This window comes from Lissotriton helveticus, chromosome 3_1 (genome assembly GCF_964261635.1).
Source record: "Lissotriton helveticus chromosome 3_1, aLisHel1.1, whole genome shotgun sequence".
In the NCBI taxonomy this organism is placed as follows: domain Eukaryota; kingdom Metazoa; phylum Chordata; class Amphibia; order Caudata; family Salamandridae; genus Lissotriton; species Lissotriton helveticus.
Genome location: NC_136061.1, coordinates 307,562,455 through 307,579,610, shown reverse-complemented (window position 1 = coordinate 307,579,610; position 17,156 = coordinate 307,562,455). Strand labels below are relative to the sequence as shown.

Here is a 17,156-nt window from a genome sequence, read left to right as displayed (position 1 = left end):
AAAATTGCAGACATACACAACAGCTTCGGACCCCAAACTCCACTTCAGGACACCAAACCAACGATCCCCCAGCATCACAATCAACTCCTGGACCCCCATCAGCAGTGAAGACACCATCCACGTCATGAGCACCATCCACTCCGGCTCCCCCTCCGACCCATGCCCCCACCACATCTTCAAGAGAGCCGGCACCACAATCGCACCCCACCTGCGGAACGTCATAAACAGCTCCTTCACGCCAGCGATCTTCCCTGAAAGCTGGAAACACGCAGAGATCAACGCCCTCCTGAAGAAACCCACAGCAGACCCCAAGGACCTCAAGAACTTCCGACCCATCTCTCTTCTCCCCTTCCCGGCGAAAGTCATCCAGAAGACCGTCAACAAACAGCTGACTGCTTTCCTTGAGGACAACAACTCGCTCGACTCTTCCCAGTCCGGATTCCGAGCCAACCACATCACCGAGACCGCCCTCATCGCAGCCACAGACGACATCAGAACCCTGATAGACAACGGGGAAACAGCCGCCCTTATCCTCCTGGACCTCTCAGCAGCCTTTGACACCGTATGCCACCGCACCCTAATACACCGACTAAGCAACACTGGAATCCAAGGAAAGGCCCTGGAATGGGTCACCTCCCCCCCTTCCGATCCGAGGCCACCAAGATCAACTGCGGCGTTCCTCAAGGATCCTCACTCAGTCCAACACTCTTCAATATCTACAAGAGCCCCCTCGCCACCATCGCACGAAAACACAACATCAACATCATCTCCTACGCCGACGACAACCAGCTGATACTATCCCTCACCAAGGACCCAGCCACCGCCAAAACCAACTTCCAGGAAGGAATGAAAGAAGTAGCAGACTGGATGAAGCACAGCCGTCTCAAGCTCAACTCAGACAAGACGGAAGTCCTCATCCTTGGACAATCCCCATCTGCCTGGGACAACTCATGGTGGCCCTCGGTGCTGGGAACCGCACCGACACCCACGGACCATGCACCCAACCTGGGTTTCATCCTGGACTTCTCCCTCACGATGACCAAACAAGTCAATGCCGTCTCATCCTCATGCTTCAACACCCTGCGAATGCTTCAAAAGATTTTCCGATGGATACCCACAGAAACTAGAAGAACAGTCACCCAGGTCCTCGTCACCAGCCGACTGGACTACGGGAACGCCCAATACACAGGAACCACCGCCAAACTTAAGACTAGGCTCCAGCGCATGCAAAACGCCACCGCACGACTCATCCTCGACATCCCTCGCCACAGCCACATAACCACCCACCTGAGAAACCTCCACTGGCTCCCCGTCAACAAAAGGATCACGTTCAGACTGCTCACCCACGCACACAAAGCGCTCCACAACATGGGCCCTGACTACCTCAACAGCTGACTCTCGTTCTACACCCTCACCTGCCAGCTTCGCTTCACCAGCCTCGCCCTCGCCATCGTCCCACGAATTCGCAGAACCACCTCCGGAGGAAGATCATTCTCCTACCTGGCAGCATAGACCTGGAACTCCCTCCCCACTCACCTACGACTAACCCAGGACCATCTCAGCTTCAGGAGGCACCTCAAGATCTGGCTCTTCGAGCAGTAGCAGCACTCCCCCTCCCCCCACCCCCCCCCCCCCTGGCGCCTTGGGACCCTCACGGGTGAGTAGTGCACTCTATAAATGTTTTGATTGATTGATTGATTGATTGGATTTCACTAGCTTCATCGACATAGGCCTCCTAAAAGAAACTCAGGCTTATACGTATAAGGAAATGGCACAGAGCCGTGCTGCAACAAATTTTGCAGTGCCGTGCTGAGCCATTTCCAAAACGCAGGAAAGCACCATACTTACAAGCATACAGCACACCTTTGTACTTTCCCTAGCACTAAAAAAAACTGCCTAGGGTCAACACAGATACCCTTGAGCCATAGTGCAAGGGTGCCTGCATTGAAGGAATGATTGTTTATGTGCGGTATTATGTCCCTTCCTGCATCTGCACAGAAACAATCAATCATGGTGACTTGCTTCTTCTATGTGTGCTGCAGAATGCAGCACACATAGAAAAAGCAAAAATGAGGAGAAATAAAAGTATTTCTCCTCGTTGCGCCAATCTAACGCCTGCATTGCATGGCGTTAGTTTTTGGCGCTGCCTCAAATTTCCCACAGCAACATCCATTGCACGTCCCTTTCACTGTGTGAAAGGGTACCATATTTACAAAGTGGTGTTAAGCCATGCAAAATGGTTTAACACGGCTTTGTAAATAAGGTGCAGGACATTGAGCCACCAGAACATTGAAAAAAGTGACTTTCCGGTGGCGTAAAATCCCCTTGTACATATACCCCTCAATCACAGCTTTGAGGGGGTTAAAACCAGGCAGCCACAATGTGCTTAAACCTCCAAAGGCACCACCACTTGCATAAATCTACAGGTGGAACCTGATAAACATAACAGCCTTCCTACAATTTAAACACCAAGGCAGAGCATTGGCATCCCAAGGATCCAAGCTCGGGAATGCCCTGAATCAAAACTCAAGGGTAGAAAAAGTCCCATAGAGATAAAAAAGACCTCAACATGGAAGTGTTCAAACTCACTTTCACTTGAACTCCATGCAGAACAGAGTTGTGGTTAAAGACTAACTATTGATTGCAATTTGGCCACTGTTTGCAATGCCTGAGTTTGGAAACTCAGGGGCTTATTTATGAGCCCTTGCTTCACTTTTGCGCCGCCGGGGCGTCACTTTTTGTGACGCACCAGCGGCGTAAAAAATTAGACTTGTTACACCACATTTAGAAAGTGACGCATATACCTAAATGCGTCACTTTGTTAAACCCCTGCGCCACATTATATATGCAGGAGGGGCGTTCCGACGCACCAAGGGTCATAGAAGTGACGCAGTGAAATATATAAGATTTCACTGTGCCACTTTTCGGACGCAAATGCATCAATATCTTACGCCTAACTCATGGCAGGCGTAAGACTGACGCAGCAACATTTCACATGGGACTTGCCTATGTGTAATGACCCATTGCTGGAGTTGCTTCACTTTTGTGACACAGTCCAGCAATGCATCATTTTTGCGTCAGAAATACTGATGTATCTGTAACTCCTTGCGACATCATGCGTCATACTGTAAATATGAAGCATCATTGGTGTTGCAGGGAGGGTGAAATTAAAAGTGACTGTCGCTGTTTTCGCGCAGCGATGCGTCACTTTTCATAAAAGAGGCCCTCACTTTTTTGTTGCATATTGCCCCACTTTCATGGTTTCCTTATTTTTCAAATAAATCTATAAAATCATTTGGGATTTATATAGCATAGACATCATTGTATTTCTGGGTTAATTACCGTCAATAATATATATTGTAAGGGGCCATTGTTCCTATATGAATGCTTGTACCCCAGGTCCCTTCCAGAACTCTTGGCTTCCCTTGTTTCTTGAAAATATGTGACAGGTGGGGCGGCATACTAACATATGGTGCATTTCTGCTCTCTCCCTGCGCTGGCGCACACGGTACAGCCTAGCTCCAATGCAGGAACCCTTGCAGCATATTGCAAGGGTGTCTGCCTTGCAGGCAGGATTGTTTTTGTGCAAGAAGTGGTACCTTCCTGCACAAAAATAATCTTTAGAGGCTTTTAACTCTTTCTACATGTGCTGCAGAATGTAGCACATGTAGAAAGAGGAAATAGCTATAAGAAATAAAGTTATTTCTCCTCGTTGCACCTCCGTGGGATGCCGCACCTTTTTGAAGCAATCCCAGGTTTACTGCTGGTGGTAAATTGGGGAATGTGCCAAAATCAAAGGGTAGGGGCATGGGAACACCCATGCTCCACCCATGGAGTGACTTCCCAGGGCACAGTAACAAAAGGCAGCGTTGCAATACTCCAGATTTACTATGTCACTCAGAGCCACACAAGGTGTGCTCAGCGTGGTATAGTAGATCTCACTTAAGGCTTCCATCACCTTGCATGACTGAAGAGCATGCAGTCCTTTTGGTAAATCTGGCCCTTGATTTTTACGGCAAAAAATGGAAGATAGGATATTGTGCATCATCCAAAAAGATAATTTTCTGGCCAATAATGACCAAAAATATTCCAAAGTTGCTGATCTGATTTGGCATTGCATGCACCCTTTTGCATACCCCAGTAACTAGAAAAAAACAATCATTAAAAATGCAACAGGTCTCACCCTCGTTTAAGTTAAAGCAGTCCTGTTTGTAACTAGGCGGCTTTTTAGCTTCGCTTTTATTAGTGTTTTTCAAACTTTCATGTACATAACATGCATATGTATGTATATATGTATATGTATATGTATGCATGCATACATTTGTATTTATGAGCGGTAGAGAGTAGAGAGTAGTAGAAAGAAGTAGAGAGTAGAGAGTGAGTAGTACAGAGTGAGCAGTAGAGAGTGAGTAGTTGAGAGTGAGTAGTACAGAATGAGCAGTAGAGAGTGAGTAGTAGAGATTAGTAGAGTGGTTAGTAGAGAGTGAGTAGTAGCGAGTAGTAGAGAGTGAGTAGTAGAGAGTGAGTAGCAGAGTGAGCATCAGAGTGAGTAGCAGAGTGAGTAACTGCGAGTGAGTAGTAGAGAGTGATTAGTAGAGAGTGAGTAGTAGAGTGAGTAGTAGAGAGTAGTAGAGAGTGAGTAGAGAGTAGCAGAGAATGAGTAGCAGAGAATGAGTAGTAGAGAGTAGTAGAGAGTGAGTAGTAGAGAGTGAGCAGTAGATTGTAGTAGTGAGTAGTAGAGAGTGAGTAGAGAGTGAGTCGTAGAGAGTAGAGTAGTAGAGAGTAGTATAAAGGGAGTAGTAGATAGTGAGTATAGAATAGTAGAGAGTGAGTAGCAGAGAGTGAGTAGCGGAGTGAGTAGCAGAGAGTGAGTAGTATAGAGCAATAGAGAGTGAGTGGTAGAGTGAGTAGTAGGGAGTGAGTAGTAGAGGTGTGTAGTAAAGAGTGAGTAGTAGAGAGTGAGTAGTAGAGAGTGAGTAGTAGAGAGTGAGTAGAGAGTGAGTAGTAGAGAGTGAGTAATAGAGAGTGAGTAATAGAGAGAAGTAGTGAGTAGTAGAGAGTGAGTAGTACAGAGTATGAGAGAGTGAGTAGAGAGTAGCAGAGAGTGAGTAGCAGAGTGAGCAGTAGAGAGTGAGTAGTAGAGAGTAAGTAGTTGAGAGTAGAGCATTAGTGAGTAGTAGAGAGCTGCTACTGGGCAAAATGTCTTGTTTGAGGCTAATATATAGGGTCGCCTCAGCACCAGCATTGTTAATTTAGCATTATCTGATTCAAAATAAATATACAGGGTCACCTCAGCGCTCTCTGCTGTCGAACAAATGACCTTGTATGACCCAAATATGCAAGGTCACCCGGTGCCTTCTGCTACCGCACAAAACGGCTTCTATGAGGCAAATATACGGGGTCACCTTAGCACTCTGTGCTCCCGAGCAAACAGCACTGTGACTTCAACATTGTCTGATCTAAAATAAACGTACAGCGTCGCCTCGGCGCTTTCTGCTACCATAAAATACAATGTAAATCTTCTGAATGAAAATATATATATTGATAAAGGCTTCACGCCGAAACGCGTCATCTTTGTTTGGAGAGTACACATTAAAAGTTAATTGTGCCTGGACCTACCTGGTGTGCCGTTTTTCCTTGAAAACCGAATGTGGAGGTGATTGGGGATTTGCGAAAAGAATATAGTGTGGCGACTGCAGCCACCCACGGCGCCAGCGTTGTGAGGCTGAGGATCGCTGAATGCAGTGGTGCTTGGGAGATATATATATATATCTATAGCACTCTCTGCTATTGATCAAAATATAATGCAACATCATCAGTTTCTGATACCAAATAGATATACAGGGCCACTTCGACATCCTCGGCTATCGAGTTAAATAGATTATAATATTATCTGAAATAGAGCAGAATGCATTCTAATGCCGGTCTCTCAACCGAGCAAAATACTTTGTAACTTTAGAAGTATGTTGTCCAGATCTAAATTGTGTCACTTCAACAAGCTCCACTACTGAACTGAAAATATGGGCTGTCCTCAACACTCTCTGCCACGGTGCGTTATTTAGTTAATTTTTTTATTTTATCTTGCGTGCATTTGTAGGGCGCGCTTCTGCAGCCACTACCACGCAAAAAACCCAGGTGACCTCAACGTTCTTTGAATAAATGACACTGTCATTTCATCGTTGTGCCATAGAACAAGTGCACTGTCACTTGACCATTAACAACACGCACTTCACTGCTAGTTAACAACAGGCAGTGTGAGGTCACAGTTATCTCACCCCGAGAGAACGCGGTGTCGCTTCACTGCTACTGCTTACACATAGTGTGACGTCACATCCCTAGTGTGGCAGAACATAGTGCAGTTTACGTTCTTTGCTGTCTTAAGGAACAAAATGCAACGTTGATTCAGCACCTACTTCCAAAGAACAGAACAGAGGGTCCATTCAGCATTCGGCTGTAGTTCGAAGTACAAACTCACATCAGCACTTTTTTAATCAACATAATAGAGATAAACGTCCAGGCTATGGTACAGAACAATAGTGGTAAGCATCTGTGTCTCAGTGAGACAGACGAAGGGGAAACAAATAGTGCTTCCCCAGTAAATAAAGGCACTAGTGTAACGCCGCGGGTAAAAGATCCAATCCCGCAGGGCGTAGATAAAAGGAGACAGGGTGGCAACAATAAGGGAGTGACATGCCTTCAGTACAATCATTGCACTGCCTTTGGCATCATTTGTGACGCAAAACAACGTGCACAAATCAAAAGTTAAGGCGGAGCTGGGATGAGGCTCCTGGAATCGTGTCGATTCCAAGAAGCCTCGAATGATGAGGCAGCGCATGCGCTGCCTACGTCAGGCCGAGACCTAACAAGTGTTGGAAAAGTCTATAAGTTTGGTTTTGGTTGCTGACCTTTTGACTTCGCCAATGCTGAATTTGTTTGTGAAAGTTTTTTGTATGAATGCATGCATTGCATAAAAACAAACATTGTCTAAAAGCCAAAATCTATATGTTATTTCATGTAAAAGCACACAGTGGACCAGTAGCCCCTGGTTCTGATGGGGACTGGACTACTTACTGTGGGGATGGGCACATTGTGCATGACCAGAATGCTCACTCACATTCAGGTAAGCCACTGACTGAAGTGGACTGACCCTTTGGCCCATGCTTTATGGTGTGGAGGGTGGGAAGAACACTGTGAATGACATTACAGCAGACCAATGCCTGAAGCAAGGGGACTAAAAGCCAAGTTCAAGAAGTCTTTATTCGATTAGTTCATCATAAAAGACATAAAATACAATACATACATAAAAAACAGTTAAAACACGTATTAAATCATTTATAACTAATCAGCTTCTTAAACAAATGTACAAATAAACAAAACTCTACAGAGGAACTCTAATACAACCTTAGGTCTGCATGTCAACAAAAACTAAACAGTCACCATTTGGGAGTTTTTAATAAACCTGCTTCTAAGGACCCAAGCCCACCCAAGGAATTTAGCAACCCCAACAACAATAAGGGAATCCAGGTTGGTTTTTAACAATCTAGTTGCTTCTACAGCCGATCTGGTACCTAGATGTCTACCAACCGGTCTTAGCCATTTGGCTCTAGGGGCAAAGTATAAAGGGCACACATACAAAAAGTGATTCAGGCTTTCCCCAGTACCTTGACACTTGGGACAGAACCCCGACCTTTCAGTTCCCCACTTTTTGGTAAACTCCCCTATGGGAAGCGAACCGCATCTGAATTGAAAAAATAGTTTGCGGTCCAGGGGTTTCGTTATGGTATCCCAGTACCATTCTAGCTTGGGCGCATCCTTGTGTACAATGAACAGTCCAGTGAGGCTGCTTGAGCTTGATTTCAAGTACATGTTGTGAGTCACCCAGTCCCAATAGCATTTTTTTAGTTCCTTTTTTGAGGGGAAATTGGCTGACTCAGGCGCGAACCACAGATCGCCATGACCCAAAGCTAATAAAATAGCCTTGAGGTCTCTGAACCATCCAATCGTTATGGCACTAGGGCTGTTTTTAACCTCCAAGCATGCTTCAGCATAATAATGAAGTTCGGGTGTTGTCCACAGACGGCGCCAGAATGTTAATGGACGGAGTCTTGCTTGGTCCTCCACCGAGTGGCACCCTAGGTCATAAAGTAGGGGGATTAATGGGGTCGACTGGGGCAAGCCTATGGACATCCTTAAGAATTTATTTTGGGCATGTTTTAATGTATCCAAATTACTGCCACCCCATAGTTCCGCACCATACAAGACTGCTGGTAGAACCTTACCCCCATAGATCTTAATAAGCGGGGACATCGGCCTCGTAAATGACCCTTTGTGTTCCTTGATCAGTGCCCCGCCCAGCTGTTGATGTTTCAAAGTCATGAGCTCGATCTGATGGGTCCAGCTCAAAGTGTCACTGAAGGTAACATCCAGGTAGGTGAAGTGCTTAGTTTGCTCCAGGGGGATATCCCCCATGGAAACCCTGGCATTTATTTGCTTGTGCCCCCTTAAGACCATAAATTTGGTCTTGGACACGTTCACCTCCAGCTCATGCTCGCTGCAGAAACTCTCGAACCTTGACAGTGCCTTTTGCAGACCCTGTCTGGTTCGTGAAATCAAGAGAGTATCGTCAGCGAACATGAGCAGGGGGATTCGCATGCCAGCCAAACTTGGGGCGTCCGTGGAAAAGTTGTCATAATATTTAGTGACCCCGTTGATATATAGGGAAAACAAGGTAGGTGCCAAGACACAGCCTTGTCTGACACCTTTGGCCACTGGAAAATTCTCCGTCACCTCACCCGGTTTTCCCCAGCGCACATAGGCAAAGGTCTGGGCATGAAGGTTCACTATCAGGCGTACCAATATGGGGGGCATACCCATATCCAGTAAGGATTTCCACAAGCCTGCCCTCGGGACCAGGTCAAACGCTGACCTAAGGTCCACGAAGGTCGCATACAGGTTGCCTTTACCAAGGGTAACTATCTTCCAGTGCAAAAGCATAAATCGGAATGCCTGATCCAGTGTGCTCACATAGGGTCGAAACCCAGCTTGTAGAGGGGTAAGAATATCATGCTCCTCTACCCATGCCTGGATCCTAGTGAGCACAAGACGGGTTATGATCTTTTGTACCGCGTCTATTAGACTGATCGGCCGGTAGTTGGAGGGAACCAACCGATCGCCCTTCTTAAAGATAGGCAAAATTTCAGCACCAGCCCAGGATTCGGGTACTCTGGCGTCCGCTGCTAATGCATTTACCAAACGCACCAGGTATGGAACCCAAAGGTCGTGATCCTCCAGAAATATATCCGCTGGGATACAGTCTGGACCTGGCACTTTTCCCCTAGGGATGGCCTTCAGAACTGCCTCGACTTCATTAGCCGAGAACACAAGAGTGTCAAAAGATAATGGCCAGCTAATAGAAACATGCGCTGTGTTGCAACATCTAAATTGTTCCACAAAATAGGACACCCATTTTTGTGGTTCCACAGAAGCAGGGCTTGGGCGATCATCCTGTGAGCTACCCCACCTAAGCAAGTGCCAGAACTGTTGTAAGTTCCTTGAACCACATGCCTCGGCTAGAGATGTCCATCGCTCATCATCCCAAGCGGCTTTGGCATGGCGTTTTGCTACATTAAAAGCCTTCCTGCTTGCTTTGATTAGAGCAGGGTTCTTTGATTTTAAGGCCTTAAACAAATCTACGTGGGACTTTCTGCAGGCTTCGTTAAACCAATTTAGTGGTTTCTTGCCCTTCCCTCTCCCGTTATTTGCAACATACTTGACGAACAAAGATTTTAAGGACAGAAACAGGCTGGCATGAATGGCTGTGATATCCAAGTACTGTACATCACACTTATCAGTTTCTACCAGGGAGTTTAAGACCAGAGCTCTGATCTTTTTGCGTGCTTCCACGTCGACCGAAACTTTCGGCCAGCGCACCCTCCTCATATCGTTCGTAAGTACTACCGCCTCCTGAACAGGGTTAGGCCTTAGATCAACCATCCCTACAAAACTAAAATCCTTCAATTCTGCCACCAAGGGTTCATGATCACTTTCTTGGCGCGGTTTAACAGACATGTCTAAAACCACGGGCCACATTTCCATGTCAACTAAAATATAGTCAATACGACTACTATATCTACCATTATAAAAGGTGTGATTACCCATCTTGTCCGAGCTGGTACGACCATTAAGAGCTCGGAGCCCCCAGTTCAAACAAAGACCTTTAATATAAGTAGCTGCTTGAGACCATTTAGTTATCGGGGGTATTTCAAGTTGTGGGATCCCCCAGGTCTGGTCCTCTGCTTCGGTTAGTAAACCATCATCATTACTTAATGGTTCGAAGCAGGTGTTAAGGTCGCCCATCACCATTACGTGTCCGGAATTTACATTAGAACTTAAAAAATCATCTAAGCAGGTAAGGGTGTGTGAAACTCTGCCACCCGTCATTCCCCTAGCATACACATTAATCAACATTGTATCCAGCCCACTGCATGTTCGAATGCTAACTATCAATAAATCAGGACAGTCAATAAAAATTTCTTTGACAGTTACACCTGCAGCTTGGCGAACCCAAGTTGTGAGGCCACCCATAGCCCGACCTCTTAAACCTTTGATCGCGGGTTTATAAAAATTCAGGAAGCCTTGAAGATACACAGGAAGAATTGCCCAGGTCTCCTGAAAACACCAAATATCACCAAGAGAGATGAACTTTACCCAATCAGGAATACATGTACGAGATTCTAAACCTGCGATGTTCCAACAACCCATAACAGTACCCTAACTAGATTCTAAACCTGCGATGTTCCAACAACCCATACCAGTACCCTGGGGACTAAAAGCCTCTGTAATTAACTATGTATACTAGATATTTGTATTGAAAGCAAAATATTCTGGCTAATGCCAGACCTAATAATGTGTGGCTAGAACATTTTGATTCAGATGATTTTAAAGCTGGAATAGTAGTAATCAGTTTTAACCAGGTTGAGATTAAACGTTTGGTGAAGGAAATCAAGTTAGTGATTTGCTTCACCATGTGGCCAATGTTTGAACAACTACAACTGCTGGGCTTTCTTCCATATTCGTCCTCCACAAACCCCGTACATTTATCATTCACAACAATGTTTTCTCCCTGCAGGTATCGTGGGACTTTGGTCTCTAGCCATCCTGGCCTTCGAGAGGTACATTGTGATCTGTAAACCAATGGGAGAATTCCGTTTCCAGCAGAAGCATGCTGTGATAGGCTGTGCCTTCACGTGGGTTTGGTCTCTCCTCTGGACGGCGCCACCTCTCTTTGGGTGGAGCAGCTATGTGCCTGAAGGTATTTAATCAATTTTTAATTATACCACCACAATTCTCCCTAGTAAACAATACCAATACCTCCTCTCTCCGTCTCGCCTAAATCTCAAGAACGGATAGAAGATGTTATTATCTTGACCTTTTGCTTTGGCGAAAGATGATACACTGACCATTGAATGAATAAGGAGGTGGAGTGCAGAATGTAAAACATTCCTGATCGTAGTGCCAACACTAATAATAAAAGAAACAAAAAATCAATATAATGAATACATTCTTAAATAATTCTTAGATGCTTGTGATTTCTCAGGGCCACGTTACTTTCCACAGCTTTCCAACCACTGTGCCACTCAACACAGAGGCCTGCCATAAGCTAATCAGTATTGGTTCTGCTCAAATAGGAAGAGCCCATCCTGAACAGTTAGCCAGGCCCTCTCAAGACGGGAACACAAGGAAACCTAGCCCATTTTCACTCTAATTAGGCTACTAGCGATAAGCCATGCTATTGCACCACATGTTAGCAAAGGGGTCTCTCTGAGCTCTGTCAGCCGGTAGATACATAAAGTGGCACATTCCATACGTGTTCATCTGTCCCCAGATGCATTTCTATCTTTGTGAATACTTTACAACATTTTCTAGGAGTTATGAACTTCATGACTGTATGTATAATATTTTATGTCTATGCCACAATGGACATAGAAGAAGAACTGCTCCGTAACCAGGAAATGTGTTTACACAGACAAGTGTATCTTATATCAAAGAGCCCATATATGAAAAGGAATGTAGCCCCCAGGGCTCCATCATCAGTATTTACACATGTAGGTTGTAAGAAAACTATGCCTTCAGCCTGGGACTCTGAACACTGGCTTACAAGACTGTCTCAGTTTGAAAGCTCCATGCACAGCACACTGGATTTTTCTGTTGGTCCGAAGCAAGCTTAGTTCGCCTAACCTACAACAGACAAAGCTTGGCCTGAAGTTTAAGATCACATTATAGGACATGTGTTCAGGCCTGAGAATCTTTCCACCATCTTATAGGCACGGTTACCCATGATCTAGGTCAGCGGTTCTTAACCTGTGGCCCAGGGAACCATGGTGGTCCGCGACACCTACTCAGGGGGTCCGTGACTGCATAGAAAATGAAATAATATTAACTGATTAATGAAGTGTATATAAATAAGGAAGCAAAATGTAGAAATTACAATAAGAACTAGGGTAGGGCAGCGCCACAAGTGATTTTGCTGCGCTGTCCTACCCCAATTCGAAAAGGGTGTTGAGCGAAATGTAAAAAAAAAAAGAAACACTTACCTTGCCGCTGTGTCTTGCGTCTCTGCTCCTAATTCCCTCATCTTGACTTAAGGAAGAGGAAGCATAGCCAGGCTCTCCTGATCAATCACAATGCTGCAATGCAGCATTTTGATTGGGCTGAGCATCCTGGTTTGATGCTCAGCCGGTGAATAGAGACCTCGGCATGTTCTCCACGCAGGCTGTAATGCAGCTAGCGGGGAGACCAGGGAAAGTGCGCATGACTGTTTTGGAAAGCTCGAGAGGGCCGGCCAAACAGTCATGTACACTTAGGAGTGAGCAAAGCACTCCTCCCCTACCCTGCTCTCACGGCAGAGCAGCCTCGCCCACCCGCAAAGCAGCACACAAAGATAAAATGATAATAACTCAAAGTTAATATAATGTTATGTTTTCTTAATGTTGCACTGCTTAAAAGCAGTGGTGAGACGCTCCTCCACCATAGCGGAGAAGCCGCCACTGAAAAACAATAATTGGAGGTGTTTTCCTCTTTCTATGTGCAATGCAGACACACCTGGAAAGAGGAAAAAACAAGGACAAATAATGTTATTTCCCCTCATTATGCCACCCCTGGGGAGGCGCACGGTTTTAACGCATTCCCATATTTATGCCATGTTGTAAATATAGGAATGTGTCAAAATCTATGGACGTTGCATGGGAACACCCATGGCACGCCTCCCCAACGCAGTGCGAGGCAAAACAGTGACTTGCGCTGCATTGCCTCACTCCATAAATGCAAGGCTATGAAAAGCCACACACGGGGGCTTTACATGGCCTTGTAGATATGGTTAAGCATTGTGTTTCCCATTGACGTTAACATTTTTATTTTTTATATTTATTTGTGAATTAAATAAAACATTTCATCACGTGTCTATATGTTTGATGAATACTTGTTTCTGTATTTTTGTATATTGTCATGCTTTTCAAATCATCAAAATTGTTAGTCCGGGTTCCTTTGATTTCAATAATGACTCAGTAGGGTTCCATAGATTCAATAATGATTCAGTGGGGGTCCCCAGATTCAAGTAATGATTAAGTGGGGGTTCATAGAAGTAAAAGGTTAACAACCACTGATGCAGGTACTTTTTAGTGAAAGAAAGTGGTTGGAATCTCTCTTAATACAAACTTTACTGTTTGTAACTCTCAGAGTCAAAAAAGTGCCCTCTTCATAACATACTGCTAGATGGACTAAGCATTTTTATGGTTGCAAATGCTCCAATTTAGTCTTTCTACTGTAAACATGCTTTTTCAGATGTACGCACCCTGTTTTAGGAGTTGGAAAACTTTTTCTGACTCCTAAAATGAGATTGCCAATGGATACTGATTAGGTATCTAAAAATCGTGTTGTAAGCATCCCTTCGAAATACAGATGCTATGTATCAATGTTTTGCAACCAAAATCCGCAAAAGATTAAAACGTTATCGAGACCTCTTTTGCAAGTGAATTAAAAAAAAGTTGTTGATGAATAGGCAGCCGCCAACAGGACCCAGGCCAACTCTCAAAATAAAAATAAGATAAAAGATAAGCTTTTTTTTAAGTGCAGCCGTTTCCTTTAAGGAAAACAGGCTGCATTTAAGAAAGAAAACACTTTTTTCAAAGGTGATCACATATATTGTGGTCTCATGACCCCAGCAGGCCACCATCCCTGAGATGGCCAGCAATCGTAGTGAGTCGCAATTTGTGACCTACCTCCTTAATATATATAAAGGAAGGTCAGATTGCGATCAACTACTATTTGGAATTTTATGAACCAACTTAGTAGTACATAGATCGATTTCAAAAAACAATTTTCTATTTGGAAAACTACTGGTTGCAGTTTGCGACCAGTATTTTGCAACCAATTATTCGTACATCTAGCCCTTAGTTATAAAACGTTGAACATTTTGTCTGAAAATGTCTCATTCAAATTGTGGCTTGTCTCTCCCCAACAGTACTCTAGTGGGATACGTTTCTTTTTTAATCTCATTCCTAGAATGAAGGGGTCAGAGTCGCATCAGAGATCCAAGGCATATATTTTTCAGTATGCTGTAATGTACATAAACATTATGAAGTGTGGTGGGTTTATATACTGCTACTATATAAATTAGTAGTCTAACTCCAGTCCTAGAAAATGTGGAACAATGCGCTTATAAAAGACCCTAGGAAAGTTAGTTTTCATAATATACTGTATTATAAAATATTACATTGGGGCCATATGTACAAATGCATGTTTGCTGTCAGTTACAGCCTGATTCGTATGATTGGGCCATTTCTGACCGCAGAATTGCTTTTACATATGTACAGAGCTCAATTGCGATTCAGTAACATATTAGCGAATTGCAATTTCTGTTTAGCGATTCGGTATTTGGAACGGGCATATTTAGGGTGTACCTTCCTAATACCGTTTCGCAGTGGTATGTATGAATGTTTTGCAACCGAATTACAGCTGCAAACCCTTCATTTCTTACCGACACCTCAAGGATGAAGGTAACCATTTGCAAATGAGAAGGGGCTCCAAGGGACCTCTTCCCCCTTGTGAATGTTGAAACAAATATTTTTTAAGAGCTGGCAGTGGTCCAAAGGACCACTGCCTACCGGAAAAAAATATAAACTTAAACGTTTCATTTTATGTTTTCAAAAGCATACCGTTTTCCTTTATTAAAAAGCAATCACAGACATGATGGTCTCCTACTCCTGCAGGCCACCATCCCTGTGATGACTGCAATTCCGACTGGGTCAGAAATTGTGACCTACCTAATCAATATTCATGAGATAGGTCTAGTGCCACCCCATTAGGAATCGCTATTTACAAGTTGTAGGTTTTTGGACATTATAATTTGTGATTCACAATGAATCGCAATTAGAAATCGCAATCCCTAAAATATATACATATGGCCCATGGTTATTAAAGCTGTGATGCGTTTAATATATTTTCGCTACATGGTGAGTTTTGTAAATAAAAAACATTCCTGTATATTGTTTCATTTTAAAGTGTGTCTCCCCCTCTCTCTCAGGTCTGAGGACGTCCTGTGGGCCTAACTGGTACACTGGAGGCAGCAACAATAACAGCTACATTATGGCCTTGTTCATTACCTGCTTCACCTTGCCTCTCAGCATGATCGTCTTCTCCTATACCAGCCTACTAATGACTCTGCGTGCGGTGAGTATAAACATTCACTCAGCCCTTCATTCTTCTTAAAGGGGCCAATGATGTCACCATAGAGCTCAAAACCCCGGCTGACATCATCAAACAAAGCACCATTCTAGAATGCCTACTGTTGTTATTGTGAGTGATGCAGGGTTGGGTAAAGAAAACTGTTTTTTCTATGATGATGAATGAAGATGAATGCGGATTTATAGAGTGCGTAGTTACCCGGAAGCATCCCAGCACTAAACCATAACAGAGAGACCAGAGCGAAAAGAAAGAAGACATAGACAAAGAAGGAGAAGATTACGGAAAGAGGTGAGTTTTCAGGAGTTTCCGGAAGCGCAGGTGGCAGGATTCAGCACGTAGTTTCAAGGGGAGGGAGTTCCACAATTTAGCTGTATTTACCAAGAATCGCCGTCCTCCTGTACGTGTCTTTTTCACTCTGGGTACAGTGATCAGGTGTTCGTGATCTGACCGGAGTGGTCTGTTGGCTTTGTAGGGTAAAACTAAATTCTTCAGGATGGGGGGGCCCTCATCCTGCAACAGTTTGTGTGCAATACATAGGGATTTGAATTTTACTCTTTCGCGAATCGGAAGCCAGTGCAGCAGCTTAAGTGCAGGTTTGGCTGACAATCTGACTGAGGTGCCTGTGAGAAGCCGAGCTGCAGCGTTCTGGATCTGTTGAAGTTTGTTAAATGTAGTTTCTGGTGTACCGAGGATGATGGCGTTGCTAAAATCCAATCTGGACAGGATCAGTCCTTGGATAAGCAGCTTCCTAGAAGGCTGTGGAAGAAATGGCAGAATTTTCCAGGCAGATCAGAGGAGGCCGAAACAGGCTCCCGCTATTTTTTTTGCTTGGGTCTTGAATGATAGATCCTGTTCCATCCAGACTCCCAAGCTTTTGATCTCATTTTTCGGGGAGGGGGGCTCCCCGAGACAGGTGGGCCAGATGTTTGGAGGAAGAGTGGAGCCTTTGTGCCCTAGGAGCATAATTTCGGTCTTAGACCCATTTAGTTTGAGGGAGGAGTCACACATCCAGCTATAGATTTTTGATAGGCAGGAGTGAAGGGTGTCCGGGCAGTGAGCAAGTTGGGATAAAGAGACGACCAGTTGAGTATCGTCAGCGTAGCTCACGATTTTGATTCCAAACGGGGCAACCACCTCCTCCAGGGGGGCCATGTACACATTAAATAATGTGGGGCTTAAGGATGAGCCTTGTGGTACCCCACACTGGAGGGGAATTTCTGCCGAACGTGGGTTACTCTCCCATACCTGGAAGGTGCGGTTGCTAAGGAATGACGTAAGCCAGGACAAAGCTGTCCCTACCACCCCTATGTCTGACAGTCGCCGAATGAGGACCTGATAGTTGACAGTATCAAAAGCTGCACTTAGGTCCAGGAGGATCACTGCCACTGATCCTCCCGAATCCAAGATGCATCTGG

The 17,156-nt window shown here is 44.7% G+C and overlaps 1 protein-coding gene across 1 annotated transcript in view; it reads left to right on the top strand.

The window, feature by feature from the left end:
* Window positions 1-17,156, top strand: part of LOC144824520 (pinopsin-like) — a 170,646-nt gene that overhangs the window by 84,255 nt on the left and 69,235 nt on the right. The window contains exons 2-3 of the mRNA XM_078683585.1: window positions 11,129-11,311; window positions 15,581-15,726. Of these exons, the coding sequence (XP_078539711.1) occupies window positions 11,129-11,311; window positions 15,581-15,726 (329 nt within the window). The remainder of the gene's footprint in view (window positions 1-11,128; window positions 11,312-15,580; window positions 15,727-17,156) is intronic.